Source organism: Paralichthys olivaceus, chromosome 4, assembly GCF_024713975.1.
Source record: "Paralichthys olivaceus isolate ysfri-2021 chromosome 4, ASM2471397v2, whole genome shotgun sequence".
NCBI lineage: Eukaryota > Metazoa > Chordata > Actinopteri > Pleuronectiformes > Paralichthyidae > Paralichthys > Paralichthys olivaceus.
The window spans coordinates 23,364,960-23,385,023 of NC_091096.1; the positions used below are offsets into that span (position 1 = coordinate 23,364,960).

Below are 20,064 nucleotides of genomic sequence, written 5' to 3' on the forward strand. Positions count from 1 at the left end.
AACAAATCACTCTGTAATTTCAACATGAATCATTTCTCACCATGTTGTATTGGTGTACATTGTGACATCTTGGCCCCGTCTGTGCTCTGCAGCTCATTCCTTAACACGATTACTGAGTATCTGTAAATCAGCAGCAATGTCCTGTGTCATAGATGGAATCTGATAAGATAAAGATGTTTCAGTGTCCTGATCCACATGAGAAACTGTTGCGAGTGTGTAGGACTACCACGAATGACGCCTGGTTTTCTGAATAAATCATTGAAAGAATAAATATAACTTCAGATCACCATTGAACTTCTGGAACTCCAATGTGTTTCTCGGCATTGACTCCTCCCTTTCCCACAGCTCCTTGACGTAATGATGTTGAGCCTAGTCCCACCCAACCAGCAGCACCAGCCCGACCAACCGGTTTCACCTCAACCTTGAGAGGATGAAACACCGATTAACTGCTGTCGTTTCAGACTACTGCTGCAGGCTACTGAATCATGAGCAGCTAAAAATAATCCAGGGCTGTCCCATTCCAAAAAGAGGTCCAGCATGGTAAAAGACCTGTTCACTGCATTCTTGGTAAAATGTCTGGAGACAAAACCATTCACAAATATATGTGAAGATGTGTTTACATCTCAAATGAAGTGTGTGTGTGTGTAATCAAATTCATAACTGTGTAAAGGAATATTTTAGAGGTAGAGTCGGTATGTTTTTGTCTTGTTGAAAACCTCTTCATTAGTCATCTGAAAAAAAAGAAAGAAGCTGGTGTCTGTGGCCCTTTTCAGGACTAAACACACAAAGATTGAGAGTTACGATTGGGATTGAGATTAACTCTTCCCTAACATTTGTAAAATGTTTCTTACAGTTATAGACCTTTAAATAAGCAGTGTAGAAAAAAGCCCCAGAGTTTGCAATATACCTCAACAGGACATTATAAGAAAAGGGCTTTATTTCTTTTGACAATATACATTTTTTGTGCAGAAGTTAAACAGTTAAATTATCTACACAAAGCATCGATAGCACAAGAATAAAAGGAAAGAAGGATCTTTAAAGGACGACTCAATTTTTGAATAGTTTGTTCAATGATAGAAAATGAATAAAAACATAATATCTAAACAGAATAGCATCAGAGAGAAACATCAGATATTACACAGAGTAAAAAGAGATGGTTAAGTGGAGAATGGCACAAATAAATAGCGGCGATTCTCCATAAAACATCCCATGATTCATTTCTTCTCAGTGGCCTTGTTTGATGATGATGTCCGACATGTCATCAACCTTCACCAACTCCAAATTCTGTTAAAGACAGAAAAACAAACCCCATATAGTACTTAATACTTGTAAGACATGTACATAGCTACATGAATAACACATGAATAAGTGCACACATACAGGTCTCTGTTCCGTATTAAATTAGAGCGACAAACTATCCAGTCAACTATCAAATGGGATTTATAATTAATACAACATGTATCAAACTTCTTTTGAAATATTAACAGAAAGATATAAGATTTAAAAAATAGACAAATGGATGGATAGAATGATGATCGATAAAGGAACGTTTTCAATGTTCTCTCTCCAAGCAAATAAAACAGTGAATTTTCTCACAATATTTAACAATTACTCCAAATTTTTCCTAAACTTCTAAAAGAAGAAAAACAGTGTTACAAATACGCAATGTATACAACTGTATAAAAAGTAATGCTTAATAATTAAATTGTAAACACTCACCTTTTCATTAGCAAGATGAAGCAGAGCAACAAATGCCAGAGGGACCGACAGGTTCTGGGCCATCGTGTTAGGCAATCTGGACAGAGACAGAAAAGAGACACACACAATACAGCTTTACACTGGTTCATTCACACTCTTTATACCCGTTGCCTCTAAGGGACATGTCATTTTTAGTTCTGCTGCCAGATAGTTCATCGCAGGGTTCGAATGATGTCAGGCTACTTCAGAAATGATAACACAGACGCTTGCTTCCCGATGGATCTTATCAGTCGTGATTCGTTCACTTGTGGTGAATGCAACATAGATAATGTATTACCAGCGTCGCAAACAGTTGTGTCTTGGTAACATTTCCACCTTTTCATTTGTCTAAGAAAAGATGGTCCTGCAGTTACTTTTCACCACACTGCTCCTCGTTCATAATGTTTTCTGCAACAAGGCAACCAACTGCAGATTGGGCAGACAGTTCACATGAATGGTCGTGGAATGTTTTTTTCCAGATGTGTTTGTATGGACGTTCATTTCTATCACTTATCTATACAGAGAGCTTTATTTTAAAATGGAAACATTTTAGTGTGGACGTGGCCTCAGGCTGACACACAAATCACAAGTGTTTCGGTTCACAGGCCATAAAATATTGACACCAGCTCAAACTCAGAAACATTTCCTCTTTCAGACCTGTTTTTCTCAATGGGATTTAAAGACTGTACATTGTTAAACATGGGGGATGAAGGCTCACAGGGGCTGCGTGATAACATGCAACTTTGTGGGTGAAGATTCTTCTCCACAAGAATCTAGACACATTGGAGAAGTCACATATCTCCATATTCCATCCTTCACCCTAACAACAGTGACTGTGTATAGTTAATGTGAGGACTGGTTGAAATCTGATGTGGAAACACAGCAAACATCTTTCAATGGAAAGTAGCAAAATCCTGCACAAAACGCTGCTGGATGATGTCATATGCTAATTGTCATATTTAAGATATCATATTTATTTGCATTCTGCCTAGTGCCAGCTGGTTTCAAACTATTAAGTGTTTCTGTTTGTATTGTTACTCAAAGGAAGACTGAAACATGTCTCATTAAAACTAATATTTTAACAATAAAATTGTATGGTGCGTGTATTTACAACGTGACCAAATACTGGGGCTTTCATCTTTTATTTGAAATTCCAACATTCATCCGAACGTGGGGGCAGAGTTTATATTCTAACTGAAATGACCTGTTTGATTTGAAAATATACAGTCTCAAAGTGCATCAGACTGCCTGAAGTAGTGTGCCTTGAGATCCAGCAGAGGGCGATCACCAACTGCATGCCCTCTTACCATATAAGTAGAGTCAGTCAGTAAAGTTACATTGTTCTGCTATGAAAATGAAGGACACTGGCAGACTAAGCCGTCCTGAGCAGACACTCACTACACCAAAGCAGGAGAGAATGCAGCTTGTGGGATAGATTTAAGATCTACGCCGTAGACTTGACTTTTAGACGAAGTGGCGGCCCCTCTAAATACATTTTAGCTGGGGAGTGGCAGATTGCTACACCAGATGCATCACAGGTTTGTACTTAGTTTCTTAATAATCAGTATAATCAAAGTAGAAAGAGAGGACGCTTCCCTGCAGAGGGAACAGTTTGTCTTTGCACATGAGCAGATCATCTGTGTGTAACCAGGAGAGTTGTGTTGTGCAGCTGCTTCTATAGGTTAATAATTTTAACTTGATGAAGTGCACTTTAAATAACAATACATTAAAAGGTTGCCACATGTAACGGTGAACTGTTTTCCACCGCAATAAGATAACAATGTGCCAATGATGCGCCTGGACACCTCTCATTGAAAGACACAGACACCCATAGGTTCTCAGATGAGAACATGTGGATTTGCTAATTAGACAACATGGGTGCTGGACGACAAGATCACAAGTGCCTTCGTCTACAACACTTGCCCACTGCTTGGCTTATTTATATTCCATTAACCAGCAGTCATTTCCAAGCTGCTGCTGTGCTAGAATCCTGTTTTAAGAACATTGTCAGGCAAAAATTGACTTCGGGGGATTCATTATCCAAATCCACAGAACTTGATTTTTGAGCCACAGTTTGGTTCATACCTCAAATGTAAAACATAGCCAGAACACATATTTGCACATAATTTAATAATGTTGTTATGGTGAGTGCAGCTCAGTCATTATGATCGCTCATTAGTGGTGGACTGCTGGTACCTTTGAAGCAACGTCTTTGTAGTTTGACTGAAGACTTTCTCCCCACACACCTCTGGCCTCTCCACAGTCTCCACCACCTGCAGAGAACATGAAGGCTTAACTAATCACATGGACATGACCACAGAATCACAGAAGAAACAGACGACCAGCGTTTCAAACCCTAAACTGATGAATTTAATATCTACAGCCCAGTCTTTAAATATTTAGACAGTTAATTATTTTTTTCTTCTTCAGGCTCTCTGCTTCAGCACATCCAATTTGAAATGAAACAATAGATAACACATGAAAGTGCCAAGTCTCAGCTGTAATTTCAGCAGGTTCACATTATTATTGAAAGAAATGTATTCGTGAGTGTGCTCTTAACACATCGTGCAGAAATTGCAATGGATTGAAAATAATTGCACACATGGGTATTGTAGCTTTAAATATTAGTTCCAACACTAATGAGCCCATACTTGGCTTGATTTGAGAATTGGTAATTAGACTGAGGTGAACTTTTATGTCAATATAATGAGGAAAGAGGTAAAAAGATAATAAAAAGGCAAAAGCAGCATATATCAATCAGAGAATATCAAAAGGTACAAAGATAATTGGTGTGGCAAAATTAAGATTTGGGTAGACATTTCAAATCAGGACACAGGAAAATCAGAAAATGGGAACAACCTGACAGTAGACCAAGGACAAGTTTTGTGAATGATCTAAAAAATGATTTGCATGGTGACCTAGTTGAATGCAGAGCACAATAAAAGCCGCTTTCAGACTGAACGCCGCACGATGTCCACACAATTAGATCCAGACTTTCTTTCACATATGAAAAAGGCAGCTGGAAATTCTACGCTCAGACCCGTTCACAACAACCCAGTATTCTCCTGAGCGTTCATGTGAGGGGTGGCGCAGCAGGCAGTGGCAGGGCGTAACGATTGATTCCGCTGCAGAGATCAAATTTTCTTAACTTGATGAGGATCTAGATTGTCTTCTACAAGTATAGCAACACATTTTTAGTCTGATATTTGTTTTTTTGTTTGTTTTTTTACCCTCATTCTTCCCTGTGTTGCTCAGAAACATCCTCAACACACCCACAAATTCTCTGTGAATCCTGCGGAGGATCTCCTGTTGTTTTCTCACACAAGCTCGTTGCGACTCATTATCTGGAGTTTTTATCAGGGGGCTGTGAGGAGAAAGTCTGGAGCTTCTCACATTTGCATTCTCACATACAAACACAAATGCTTGTCTGAAAGCAGCTTATGTGCCTTGTTATATTTATAGACTTAAAATACTTCTGGCACTGACTGCACAGGATTTTCCACAAAGAATCTTTGACGTTCATGATTATCTGTCAATTTCCCTTTCAACCCCATACACTTTTCTATCTACAACTATTTCTTGTCGTAAAGCTTTTCAAATTAAAGCTGAAAAACTGCACTTTAATGCTGTATCCCATTTTTATTTCATTTCAAAGTTATGTGCTAAACAGACCCTGAAGAATGTAAGATAATGAACTTTGCTCATATTTACAGTCCAGACTGTGCCTGCAAACATAAAAGCTGATACATGGCTCCTCTGTCAGTGTGAATTACCTCTGTGGGTTTTTCTGGGCTCTCAGTGAGGAGAGTCCACATGCTGTTCTTCAGTCTCTTCATGTCCATTTTCTTTGCAGTCTTTGCATAGTTGATCTCAATCTTGTTGACCTACAGGAACAAGCAAACCTGAATTATAATCAGCCTATGTACCAATAGCTTTCAGACTTCCAGAATTCCATCGTAAGGAAGAAGTTTTGACTTATCTAACATCATAAAACAGCTTTAGTTGTGGCCACTGTTGTGCAAAATTGTCTTGTGTCTTGAACAGATTGTTATAGAAGCTGAAAACTTGGGTTACTCACCCTGTGTGGTTCAGGTACCAAATCCTCCTCCCCATAGGTGGAGATGTTCTCCAGATCTTGAGAGGGTGGAAGTAAATTTTCACTTGAAGGCTCTGTATCGTCTGAAGCGGCAAACCCTTCAACATCATCATCACTGTCGCCACCCTGAGGAGGAGGATGGACAAAGACACAGAGATCATCATTTAAGACATGGTTATTATTACAGTTTCTGCTGTGACAAGGGCTCACAGTTAGCAGATTCTAAAGTACAGTATTAGGTAGTTCAATGTGGTGTTCATGCAATGGAAGCATGAGGACAGGGGCTGACATACCACAGATTTGATGACTGTTAAGTATCATGTCTAAAAGATTCGCCCTGCTCGCCCAATCTCAGTTCCTCTAGTGGGGTACACCATATATTCAGACATGTGATCGGCAAAGTACTAACCCCCCCAGGAAATTATACAGATAGTCCCCTGGGCACATCATGTGTAACAAAACACACACAATCTAATCGATGTCATAAGAAGGTGGTTTCAGACCTGGAGACCTGGACAGAAGTTGGCTGTGTCGTTGGCGTTGTTATAGTCATAGTCTCCAATACCTTCTCCAAGCTCTCCAGACAACCTCTTCTGGCCTTCTTGACTCAACTAGGGTAAACAGAAACAAACATAGCATTCTTACACAAATGATCTTTATTTCGTTGTAAAAGTTAATGGTATATTGTATAGTTTCTGTAGCATGTCTCAATTTTGTGACACTAAAAATCCAGCGCCTCTTAAATCATTTCCTTTATAGTGAAGGTTCCATTGCAGACACAGCTGTTTTTGGCTCACGTCTGAGTATGTGTGTGTGTGTACACCTTTGTCGAGGCGCAATTATAGTAAGTGGGTGATGCTGATGTGAAACTGCATTAAAACATTGATGGGAAAATTGGTCTATTTAAAAAAACTGTAGTATTTTGAGCATAAATATTTTGCCAAGGAAGAGAGAAAACATACAATAAAAAATGTTAAAGAAACAAAATTACTAGTATTTAAGAAACATTCTGTAAATATCAGATAATAGCCTTTGTGACGCTGCATACATATTCTTGATAAATACAGATAAATTCATCATTAAGTTTAAATTAATGTGAAAATAAATAATTCAAGAAGCAGTCAAACTGACTTAAAGGGTTTCCAAAGGCCTTTCCTTTTAGTGACAATCTGGTACCTTTAAACATTATACTCTAGAGTCTAGACCACTACAAAGCTACAACAAATACAATTGTATTTACATTCAGTGATGACATACTAACTAAATTCCCTGTTGGTCTGCAAAAGTGAGGAACCACACTTGTGCTGTGATTCAATAAACACAAAATAAATTCCCCGCCTGCTTGCAGGAGTAGTGAGGTCTCACCGAGCTGGAGGGTTTGAGGCTGAGCTGGGAGAGAGTCTCTGGGGGAAACTGGAAGTCTGCTGGTAGAGTCGTCTTCTTATTGCTGGCACTGAGAGCAGACTTACTGTTGGTGGTGGCAGCCTGTGAAGGGAACACAGACCATGTTAGATTCAGCTCAGATACAAACTTTCATAAACTTAACATATTAAAGATCTTGGTCAGTCTCTCATAAACCTACTGACGGTGATATCACTTTTTGCAGATTCTGGGTTGTTTCACAGAGGTGGATTACTAGAGCTAATACTGTTGTGATCTAATCTGTATTGTGGAGATGGAGTATGTGCCAAGACAGCACCCGAAGGCCTGTGCTCCGATCAGCAGAAGTGGCTGTACTGACAATTTGAAACTATTTAGAAACACTTGTTTCAAAATCTGAAAGATTGATCCAGTTCACAAGCAGAGGACTTACACTGTTCAGAATAGAGCCATGCTGGTTTAATTTATTAGCTGTAACTACCACACCACTCCTGTGACTCAAACCATGGTTTAATCAGGCACAAAACAAAAAGACAGTTGTTGCCTTAATGTCTCAACTGTAGGTTGTATTCATGATTACAAATTCAGCTCGACTTCATTAAGTATTCATGCTGGGGCCCCAACAATGAGATGCAGATTTCATAAGCCAAGACATAAAAGACCCCAACCAGATAACTGTGACACCTCTGCATCGCAAATAATTCCCAAAGTGCTGAATGCCCTGTTGCTATGGCTACCACACGAAAGCCTTACTGCCTCTACATTTCGACTGATGAAACATGTTGAGACAGAACGCCTCCGACTCTCTGAGATGAAAAATAAAGCTCTGGATTGTAGAACCATAGAACATAAAACCTGTTCACCCTTTCATTCCATAATCAATAACATTATAATATTAATGATGGGATAAAAATTACAGTCAGCATCATCATTGAGAGGAATTTTAATGACTTTGCATGTTAAAACTGTTACTGCAGCTCAGCCAGCTGGTAATGTCCAGAAAATGTATTGATGTATTCTGTTTCATTGCGTACTGTTTTAATTGTAGGTATGAAATCCTGAACCTGATTTAAGTTTAAATGTAATTTTTTCATCACACAAAATAAATTTAACAACAAACATCCTAGTTAACATGGACAAGTACATTTTCACTGGCATAAATACTAACTGACATTTAAGATGCCCAACTGTGAATATTAACATCAGGAAGCCACTGCCCCCCCCCCAAATAAAAACAACCCAACACAACAATTTCCATTTTAAAGATTTAAATTTGCATTATTGCCATTTTCAGTATGAACACAGCAAAGTAATGTTTTCTTAATTTCTGCAGGGTTGTTAACTCTAAAACTCAGATTTAGCTTAATCTCATATATCAATGCTGATTAAATCTCTAAGCAGTAACAGAAATATGATCAATCATAACCTGCTGCTGATTTGTATAAATGTGACAGTATAAGCATATTTCCTCGTAAGCTCAGAACTTCCTTTAACACTGGCAACAACAAATAATACAAGTATCATTCGCTGTATATGTAAAACGTTCTTACCCTTGTGGTGCGGAAGAAGGTGTCAAAGTTGACGTCATCATTGAAATCTATTTCAAAGGACTTCTTGGGCTTCCTTTTACGCGTCTCCTTGTCAGGCAAATGGTCCACTATAGGAGATTAAGTACATGAAAAGACAGACATAGTTATTACTCTGCAACCAGTGCAGGGACGGAGGACAACCAGTAGAATCCTCTCAGCTTTAAGAGAAAATGTGAAAACCTCATTTATGCCTATATCCATCAAAACAAATAAATAAGACAAATGTCTTTACAATATGCTGTTAGTATAGAAAAGCATACAGTTCTGCTACATTTGCAGCACCACGTACAAAGGGGTGGTTACTCTTCATTTGTCTCTAAGACAGACACAGTCTGTCCTAATGAATGTTGTACATAAAGTGTACTTTATGCACAACATTCATTAGACTGTATGTCCTGTCAGAGGGATCCCTCCCATCCAGCTCTCTCTGAGCTTTCTATGCTTTTACCCCAGTTAAGCGTGTTTTTCTGCAGTTTTTTTCTCTTGTTGAGGGTTAAGGGCAGAGGATGTTGCATTTTGTTCAGCTTACTTTTATTCAAGTACATTCATAGATTATATCTACTACTACTGTGACACCACAATTGTCTGTAGTTATGTCTTGAAACATGAATTTCACTCACATTTGTGCTTCGGTTTGAACTGCCAGTAACCTGGCCCAGCCCACGTGGCCATGGTCTTGGGGCTGAAGTATGAATACTCCCTGGGCTGAGAGGACAAGTGCAGGCACATTGTGGCAATGTCTCCCTCTCCGATGGGAATTACATCTCTGTAACACACCACCACAAAAATCATTCACGTCCCACTATCATCAGTTAAGAGACACTAAGTTTTGGATTTGACCCAGCCGTTCAACTACCCTGCAGTAGAGTATCTTACCTTCCTTTGCCAGAACCTGAGGCCTCACAACCCTCTTTGTGCTCCTTCGATCCTTCCTCATTGTCACCAAATCCATCTTCATAATCAGCATCAAAGTCCGGGCAATCATCATCTTCTGGTTCAGGCTCGGGCTCAGCATTCACGTCAAACACGTGCTCGCCTTGCTTCATCTTCTCCAGGAGCTGATTCATGGTCTGAAAGAAGTGCACAGTCAGACAATAGGCACACAGAGATCTGACAGTCCCTGCAAACGTGACTCATTCAGCTGATTCAGGACCATGTGTGTATAAAGTAGTGGATCCTAAACTGCAGTGCCAGAGAAGACTTTGAATTCGTCATCAGTTTGGTCTTTGGATTATGTTGACTGGCACATTTTAAGAGAGAATGTTAAGTGATGCATCAAATAGTTGTCTGCAAAGATCTTTGAGGCTAGCTTGGTGTATCAGAGCCTGAACAGGGAGCTTATTAAAAGAACACCGGGGTGGTAAGTTGGGATTCATGATTATTTAAACAAAAATTTCACCAAAACATGCTCTTGTTTCCTGGGGATTGCTTTAATTACTGCTACAACAGGCACAAGGATGCTTGGCACATGTAGAGAGATGAAAGATGAAATAGTATCTCTGACCTGCTCGGGGTTCCAGCTAGTGAAGGAGAAATCCTGCAGCGAGGGGCAGATGGAGCTTTTCTCCTGGGAACGCTGCAGTCCGGCTGGCAGAAATACACAGCACAGAAATATGAGCTTTAGCATTTATAGTGAGCAACAGATTAAAAGATTAAAAATGATTAGGTTCAGAAAAACATTTTATAGGACAGTGTTAAAATGCATTTTGGGGTTTGGTAAATGCTTTTACCCTTGAACGGAGAAGCAGAGACTCCCTGTGGAAGTGGAGGAGAATAAGAAGGTCTTGACTGTAGGAGGGTCATGTAGGAGGGAAAGAGCAACTCGCAACGACTGTTCTCACTGAAGAGAACTGACAGGAAGACGCCGGCTGTGCTGCTCTCATCGAAAGATGAGGCCATCCTGTGAAACATGGGGTCCACCTAGAAAAGAAGGGAACAGACATTTGATCATGTTGATATTCTTAAGGTGACAAAGGTGGGGTAAAAAATAACAGACACAATGCACTTAAATAAAGTGTAGAGTTCTACGTCTTTAATTTATGTCTTTGAGAATCAGTTTGGGTCTGGGAAGGTGATGCAGTCATCGTGGAGAAAAAAGAAAGAGACATTCGCAGAAATATTGAATTGCTTCGTGACCCATGACAATTAATTAATCTTTATGATCAAACATAAAATGATCAGTCATAAATCAGACAAGGAAGTTGCATCGGTTTACACCTAAGTAAAGGGAGCTCTGTACAGAAACAAAGCGAAAAAAACTATACCAGACCAATGACAAAGACTCGCTGAACAGCAAAATATCACCAATCTGGGATAGAAAGTACACTTTGATGATTGTGCAAATCATTTGAAGAGTTGTGAGGATTAGGTGAATTAGACAGACGATGGATTAAAAAGCATTATAATAATTTTTTTTAAATTTCATTTGTTCCTAGTTATATTCGCTGTTGCGTGAAATATGTCTGATTTATTAAACAAAAGAGAGAAATACAGAGGTGGATTAAGGAGACTGAGCTCTCTAGAGCTCCAGTACTGATGTGATGAGTGTTTGATGGTTATTGGTTACTGCTTTAAAACATAAACACCATGACATCACATAAAACAAGTTTTATCTGTCTGATAAATTCACTTTGCTCTCTCATTACGGCCCCCCTCTTTTGTTCACTGATGAGCCCTCTCTTGCTCCCCCAGTTAAAATGCAGGAGTTTAAAGATTTCTACTGTTTTATATTAACATGGTGCTGCAATGGAGAGATATGATATGTAAATGGAGCAACTTAAAGCACAACATCCATTGTAAATTGTCTGGTTAAAATGAGACCTTACCTCACACTTCCTCTCAGACTCAGCACTATTGATGTTGCTCAGGTTCTGCTCCACTGTCCTCTTCGGAGGCCTCTTTTTCTTGGGCTGTTTCGCAGTCACTTCCGCTCCTTCCTCATCTCTGTCCCCCTCATTCAGAGCATGGTCTGTTAGTAGACACATGCAAAGAATATAAGTGATAACGTTTTACATTCTGGAGGACAAAGCCAGAGAACTTTCTGTGTGCTGAGGCTCTTACCCTCTCCAGGTTTGGTCTCAGCTCCCAGGCCACCCAGCACCCTGTAGGCATCAGCATGAACAGCATCCACCCTCACAGCATAGATTTTTGTACTAGCATCCAAAGTGCCAGCTGCAACCTTTAGTGAGGGGACACACAGACGCACACCACTGTTTGGCATAGCAGTCACTGCAGGATAATGTGGTCTTTATCAGAGAGTAAGTGGATAGATTTCTGATCAGACAAAATAAAATGCTCGAGATAATTATAATACAATGCTGGAGAGACAGTATGCTTTAGCAATATATTTAAACTGAGCTAAATGTTTGAATGCTCTACTTTATACTTAGGGACAGCTAACAGATAATATAAAACTTTAAAAAGGACCCCCAGGCACAATATCAAACCTATGTATCTCCAAAGTAAATCACTTAGATGATTATCACGGCTCCAACTGAAGATACATCTTTTCTGTCAAATAAGCGAAAGTCTTTTTTCTAGACTTTTAATAACTACAATGTAAACTGGGCTTATAGCTACAGCAGATAAAATATGATTTATGTGATTCAATTTAATTAAATCAATTATAAAAAGCAAGACCTTTTGAGAAACTGAGTTATGTAAGGCTCCTAGAGAGGATTAAAACAATCCATACCTTGAAGTTTGTGAGCTCAGAATCCTTCTGTTTGAGAATATCAGCCATGTAATCAATCAGATGCAGACCAAAGGCATTTTTGGTGGTGATTTTCTGCCACAAAGAAAAAAACATGTATTATATTAAATATACAGCGAAACATTTTTTCCCAGTGATTACACTTCATATGCACACTGGTTCAGATACTATACCTGCACAGTGCAGTTATACTCACATTCTCAGTGGACAGTTTTATGCAGGTGGAGTAATGCTCTGAGATCTGTGCGTTCGACAGCTTGGGCACAGCAGCAGGAGTTCCTGCGGCGCTGCATACAAACATGAGATTATCTTTAAGCCCTCAAGATACATATTACAGAATTACAGAAGTGTGTTGTTACAGCTGCAGGTTTTACAAATGAAAGCCTGCTAAGATTCATACTTCTCTATACTATACTAAGTGTTGCATGATGATCAGTAAAATTGTGCAGATTTGCTAAACCTTAATCTCTCTTACCTATGAGATGCAGAGTCATTGATGGAGGAGTCGCAGGCACTTTGAAGGTCAATGACTCTTGACCTTCGGCGTTGACGACGTTCCTGCTCGTCGTCGTTGCCGGGGAAGGCTGCCAGCAGCGGGGTGCTGCAGGCCGCAGGGGACAGGCCCTTGTTCTTCAAGGAGGAATTCGACCATCCTGCACGTACCCGGGAGACGGGTGTGGAGGCTGCACTCATCTTAGCTAGAGACAGAGAAACAACTTTTACCTTCCAGGAAAAATAGCTTGGATCAAAATTAAATTCTTTATAGAGATGAAGGTAAAAAAAAAGGTAGCAGAACGTTACATATGCTGAGACGTATTTGAATTTCAATAATGTTTTATTAAAACTTGAAAGTTGCACAACATGTGCAGATGACACTGATTTTATCTTATATACTTTCACTTGACTGACAATACATTCTTAGTTGTGAAAAGAAATGATGCTAACAGAAACATGTGTTCAGTATAGATCGCATACATATCATTTAACAGTTTTCACTCACACTGTGAACAAGTGGACTTGCACTATTTGGTCACATGTAAACAAAAGGACTTGGGTGGAACTTGCAATAGAACCTCATATGGAAACAATGCATTTTTAAATGATTGTATATTTTTATACCTCAGAGTTTAGCTGGTCTTAATATCATGTGTTATTTCTTTGTGCCTTATTTAATTCCAACAGCTCCCGTGTGAGAGGAGTGCACTCTTTATTAGAAGATACTTCACTCCCATATTTGTCATCTATAACTCACATTACAACGTTTTAACAAACATTTCTCTTATTTCCGTCTGAACGTGTTGCTGCGGGTTCTACGTACGCAGCCTTCGTGACTGGGGCTTGAGTTGTATTTTGGATTAGAATGAGCTGAGACGTAGCCTGAACGTCACGTAAACAAAAGAACTCCATTGAAAAGTGAAAAACAAGGATGCACTGACAATGGCAACGTTAATAAGTTCACTGACTAATAACAAGTTGGACCTGAACTGAACAACCCCAGAAAGCCTCACGCACGATGAGGGCTTTACACGCAGCTAAGCATAACAACGCTAGCTTCGGTTAGCATGAGCTAACGTAAACGTGTTCTATCTGTTGTTTTCAGCAAACTAACGCACAGAAACTTCACAATCACACTTGGTTTATCCACTCAACGTACCTCAGGAAGTCTAATATCCGACGTGGCTCCACTGCGCTCCTATAACCAGTGCTGTGTGAGGGGGGAGCAGAGCAGGCTGCACTTTGTCTTCCTGTTCAGCGTTTGAATTTTTGCGCCGAACGGTTTACGTCAAAACACAGACGTCATGACGTTAAGCCGCGCCCACGTTGTTTTTCTTGAATGAATCGATGCAATAAAGAGATCAGAGTGTTTTCAACTCAATACAGTTTAATTATTAACTTAACTTATTATCAACTACAGTGTGTTGTTGTCACTGCACGTGTGTGTGGAACAACAACAATAAAATAAAAGAGATCAGAGTGTTTACAACTTAATACAGTTTAATTATCATTTTATCATCAACCACAGTGTGTTGTTTACCTTGTGTGTGTATGTGTGTTACAACAACAATAATAACTAGAACAACAATAAAATAAAAGAGATCGCAGTTTAATCAACTAAATACAGTTCAATTATCACTTCATTATAAGCCACAGTGTATTGTTTTCACTGCATGTGTGTGTAACAACAATAATAAAATCAAAGCGATCAGAGTCGACTACAGCCCCAGAATACTGAGTTTTATTAATTAAATACAGTTTAATTATCATTTTATTGTCAGCCCCAGTGTATTGTTTACCGTGTGTGTGTATGTGTGCGTGTGTAACAAAAACAACAACAAACAATGAATGAATTGATTGCAATTGATAAATATGATTGTGCTTTGTGTATCTGCTCTGCATTTTGAATATAAAGATCTATGTTAAAAAAAACATTATAGAGACAATTTGATGATTACATATGTGGTGTAGGTGGCAAACACTCTGCTTTAAAATGAAACAAGTGTCACATGAAGTTAAATAACAGCGGCATTAACCCAGTATATATTATATACATACATTTACATATCATCAGTGTATACTTTGAGTGTATAGTGGAAATGTGCAGATCTGATGTTTGTGACTGGTTTAATGATGGTGTCTCTTTAAAGCCTATGTGAAAGAACATTAATAAATATTTTGCAAAGTGATTCAATTCTTAAGAACACCGTGATTACTGCCTGAAATGACAGTGTGATGCCTCATTTCTGGAGGGATAAAATCTGATGAAATGGAGTAAATGGAATGAAATTGGTGGCTGAACGTTGATCCATTTTTTCCTGTACTCATTAGTAAAGAAACGTTGTGAAAAACAGTAGCTGCTCACTAGATGGCAGTAGAAAATAAGGCTCTATGCTGTAAAGCTGCAGTAAATGCTACAGCCGTGGTAAAGCATTTCTCTGTCTGTCATATTTCCCTCTATTTGCTTCGAAATAAAAAAGAAAACATCCCCTAGGGCAAACTCTTTATTTCTCCCCCTTCTTGCCTCCTCCATTGCATTACATTCTACATTGATATTGCTTTACAGACTGTCTGGCTCGTCTCTGCCTCTGAGTTATTTCAGATAAGACAGAGACCAGTAGGATTTAATAAAAATAAAAAAAGCCTTACAAACGGTTTTAATGCTAATTCATTAGTCAATAATGTGTTTTCAAAAATAATAATAAAGTGAACTATTCTAAATTATGAACTATGAACTTGAACATTTTGTTTCCACACTGTGCTAATCTTCAATATACAAAACTTACATTACAACTTGTCATTTACATTTATAAATTTGCAATTTACATTAATTAAAGTTTCAAGTTACTCCAAACTTATTCAGTTCAAGTACAGAGTTATTGAAGTAATTACTTTATAATAGTAATCACATTAGTTTTTGTTGACTGAGACCTCATACTAATCAATAGATTTTAATAGCAGGACAATGATAACATATTTCTCACATAGGTTTACTTAGCATGAGGGAACAAAATTTTCTTCTCATCACCCACATTGGAAATGGTTGCTTGTCAAATTCAAATTGAATCTCATCTAGCTTTTTTTAAATCAGTCAAACTTTCCACAAACCACAGTTTGACAGAAACAAATTACTTTAAAACATTCAGTTAGCCTGATGGATTAAATGAATCCTCTGGTTTCAATTATAGCACAGGCAAACTTTGTACATATGTGTGTGTGTGTGTGTGTGTGAAATCTCCAAAGAGAAGCCCTTCAGTGTGATGCATGGTTATGGCATTAAAACTGAAATGACAGTGTGTGTATATCCTATATACTATGCACACTCACATATTAATAGAAACATGCAGCAGTGCCTAACAAATGAAAATCATTTATCTCTCCAGCAGAAGCTTCGGCTTGTTTTAACTGAAACCATCTGATTGATTTTCCCTGACTGGGCACCTATAGGAGATGATGAGATATATTAAGTGATTTTTTTCTCTGCCCTCTATACTCCTCTGTAACCTTAATTCTTTTGATTCTGTATTGATCAAATTATTCTAAAATGTGCCTTTGTCAGATCTTGTTCAAGTTTAACACTCCCTTTATACAAGTACGCACACGTTAAGGACTCTATTCTCTGGTTAGCTCGTGATCAATGCATTCTTAACTTTCAGGCCCTGTGTGTAGGGAGTACCTACACTGGAATATTCTGGGGAATTACGTCTGCTTAGCAGGAGAAGGCGAGGACGGGCTGAGGTCCAAGTCATTAAAGGGGATATAAATGCTGTAGCGCTCCAACACTTTATGGAAGTATGAAGCAGAGGATTGCTGTGAATGAGGAGACAGGATTGTTTAAAACAGGACCAGACACAAGCAGTAGACCAAGGTCAGAGTGTTGGCCATTTGTTTTGACATGCTGGGAACGACAGATGGGCGAGGGTGAGGAAGGAGAAGTGTTATAATAAAAATCATATATTATCATTTTTATTGCCACAGCTCATTGCACTTTCCCAATTTTGAGGTGTATTGCGCTCACAGTGGAGGGGCTGCTGATACCTTTGGGAAAGCTTTGGCTCTCTGATACAGCGAGAAGCTAATTCCCTAAACTTCACTGTGGTTCGTGTCTTAAATTTCATCACCTTTCACCTGGATATTTCCCAGTCCCAGCGACTGTGAAATATCCATCCGAGGATGGTTTGTTGACCTGGAGCGAGGGGAATCATGAGTGACAGAGAAAAACACACTTTTAAGGCACAGCATTTCCAATTCCATCATGTCTGTGGGTGCCTGTTACACAGCCATAAACAAAATACTTGGACATTCACAGGGACTCACAAGTGACACAAGGACTCACATGTAGAGTAAACACCAGCAGACATGCAATCACACAGCATCTGCAATAAATTTCCACATTAGTAATTATGCAGTGTTTACTTGGGAAGCGGCTTTAATCCATAAAAAATAAATGACTTCCATCAGATTCACAACATCCTTTCAAATATTTTGCTGTGTACTACTGAGTGGAAGTGGAAGATGAATCGAGTAGAGTCTGTAATGGCCCTAAAGAGTCCCATCAGCTACATCTGAATAACACCAAAGTGGTCCCATGAATACTGATGGCTCATATCCAGGAAAGCAGGTGGCTGCAGTCCAGATATTGATTTGATTTCTCAATTTACTGATTAGACTTTAAAAAAAACTTGACTTGCAAGACCGACGTGAGATTATTTACTGTCCATCCTGGGATTCTGTTTTATGCACAGAAAATCTGCCGGTCAGTGAGGTCGATTTTTATGCCACTCACACAGTTAGAATCAATGACACATCTGTGTGCATTGTCAAACTCGGGTCCAGTGCTGCCTGGCATTTATCGATGATGTAATGTATCCTTTCCTCTGTGATATCAGAGAGAAAACCCATGCAGCATATTGTAAGCAGCACTCCATCCAGACTAGTGCTTAGGAAATGTCCTTAATGTCCAGGGTGGTTCTATTGTTGCAGTTACTTGTGGTCCCACTGAAAGACAGATATGAGAAATGACTTGAGTGTAAAATAAAGCTAAATTACATCTCCTATAGAGGTCTCCTCTAAATCCAGTGTGTAACAGAGAAGAGTTTTAGCTCCCAGGCAACAGAGCAAGATGAATAAAGGCCATCCCATTTCCTTGAGTGTGTGGGACAGGCCAGTGATGGAGCATTCGCAGTTTCACATCAGAGGAGGAAGGTGGGAGATAAAGAAGAGCCCTATAGGCACTGTCTCGGATGTAATGGTGCAGAGAAAGAGAGGGAGAGCGAGGTCCGTGTGCAGCCTCTCCCCGCAGGAAGCTGCTGAAAACCTGTTATCCCTGATGAATGAAGCAACCCTGTGGTGCAGTCCTTTTAATTAAAGGATGATCAGACTCGGTACGTTGCCAAACAAAATATTGTTACATTCCCTGATTAGGACAAGATATTGTTCAGGTGTGACTGCATCCCCAAGAACGCCTTTTCCCATCCTGTGGTGATGTGGTGCACTCATTTTCTCTTTTTCCTCTGTTGGGAGCAGATATTGGTTGATTTGGAGTGAATAGGAATGTGGGGAAAGTGAACAGACAAAAGAAGAGAGAGAATGCAAGCAACAGCACAATAGCAGCCATGAGAGAAATATGAAAACAAGTCATTAAGCAGCGGACATGCCAATCAGAAGCAATGTGTGCTTGTCATGCTTGTTATCACTGTGTGGGGGGATATGTTCCAAAAATCCAGGGGTGATTGTAGTTTAAAGCCCTTTGGCCACAGTCTACAGTGGAGGTGCAGCTTCATGAAGACATGGGAGTTTCAGTACAAGCTCAAGTTGTATATTTCTGCTATGCATGCTTGCTTTAATCAAGGGATGAAGTTGATGCTGATGTTTCTATTCCACGCATGAAGACCTGAATACTCCGGCCTTATGTTGGATTTAAAAAAAAGCCCACAGCAGCGCATTTTCATTCATTCTAGCACTCTGTATTCATGCTTCATCTTCCTCCAAGGAGATGGTAAAGGTCCAGCAGAATAATCCCACCGCTGAGGTTCAATGATTTCTGGATCCAAGTGCACACACACTCTCTCTCTCTCACACAAACACACACGCAGGTAGGTAATTGAGTGAAGATAGTTTTAGTATAAATAAACGTGCAGATGGATGGGTGGAGAAATTGGCAGGCCAGATGACAGGCTCAGGAAAACTAATGAGGTGATTATAAGTGAAACAGGGGAGTGAGTGGAACTGCAACATTTTAGGGACATCTGGTGGGAGGATGGAAAATGACAGGTGAGGGAAAAGGAAAGAAATTCTCAAATAAATAAAAGTGTAAAGGTGCAGCTATCCTTGTTAGGCCTTTGCATTGACTCCCATTCATTATGGATAGCTGAACAAAAACCTGATCACAGGGGAGAGGAGAGAGAGATCAGCACCATCACATTTGAACTCTGTAAGACTGATTGTTGTAATGAAAATAATTACAAATCGCATGTTAGAAATACTTTCCTGTAAGAATCGATTTTGAGCAGTCATATAAAGATCGGTAGTGAGTTGGTGAGTTTTATCTAGTCAGACAGGGAGTTCCAGAGCCTCTGGGCCTGACAGAGAAGGCCTTGTCATGGCCAATCATATTCATTTGTATTCATACCTAATTTTCTTAATTTAACAGCCTGGTGTCATGATTTTGCCATTGTGGCACCTGGGAAGTCAGGGGATTTTTTACAAGAAACTAAAATTAGGCCTGTGGTCTTTTAAACCTTCCTTATCTAATGATTTTATTTACTTTTTCATTTACTCTTCTTACAGAGGGATTTTAACCAATCAAATATGGGTTTAATGTGTTTTAATGTCTTTTTTAAAAATGTTTAACACCTTTTGTATATAGCACTCACTCAGAGCGCTGCATTTTAACCCTGACTTTACCAAAACCATGACTAATTCGTGCCTAAACCAAACCTTAACCTAACAACAATTTACCACGAGGACCACTGGTCCTGACAAGGTCAGCTTTTATGCTGGAAATTGTCCTAAAGAGGCATCAAAAATCAGTGTGCACACACATACAGTCATGT

The 20,064-nt window shown here is 39.3% G+C and overlaps 1 protein-coding gene across 1 annotated transcript; it reads right to left on the bottom strand.

Annotated features, from left to right (window-relative positions):
- Positions 1-904: 904 nt before the first annotated feature.
- Positions 905-14,304, bottom strand: ncaph (non-SMC condensin I complex, subunit H). The gene is made up of 18 exons (XM_020093548.2): positions 14,169-14,304; positions 12,990-13,212; positions 12,711-12,801; positions 12,497-12,589; positions 11,863-11,980; positions 11,628-11,770; positions 10,533-10,722; positions 10,307-10,389; positions 9,679-9,872; positions 9,423-9,568; positions 8,764-8,870; positions 7,199-7,318; positions 6,337-6,444; positions 5,816-5,959; positions 5,511-5,621; positions 3,934-4,010; positions 1,720-1,795; positions 905-1,284 (listed from the first exon to the last, which is right to left on the bottom strand). The coding sequence occupies exons 2-18, from the start codon at positions 13,205-13,207 to the stop codon at positions 1,225-1,227; spliced, it is 2,079 nt and encodes a 692-aa protein (XP_019949107.1). The 5' UTR covers positions 13,208-13,212; positions 14,169-14,304; the 3' UTR covers positions 905-1,224.
- Positions 14,305-20,064: the final 5,760 nt, after the last annotated feature.

Bases quoted from the DNA above. Each gene is read 5' to 3' on its own strand.
- ncaph (XM_020093548.2), bottom strand. From the start codon at position 13,207: ATGAGTGCAGCCTCCACACCCGTCTCCCGGGTACGTGCAGGATGGTCG. The intron at 12,802-12,989 runs GTAAGAGAGATT...GTTTGTATGCAG, and splicing joins AATGACTCTGCATCTCATAG to CGCCGCAGGAACTCCTGCTG. The intron at 7,319-8,763 runs GTAAGAACGTTT...TTCCCTTCACAG, and splicing joins CCTTCTTCCGCACCACAAGG to GCTGCCACCACCAACAGTAA.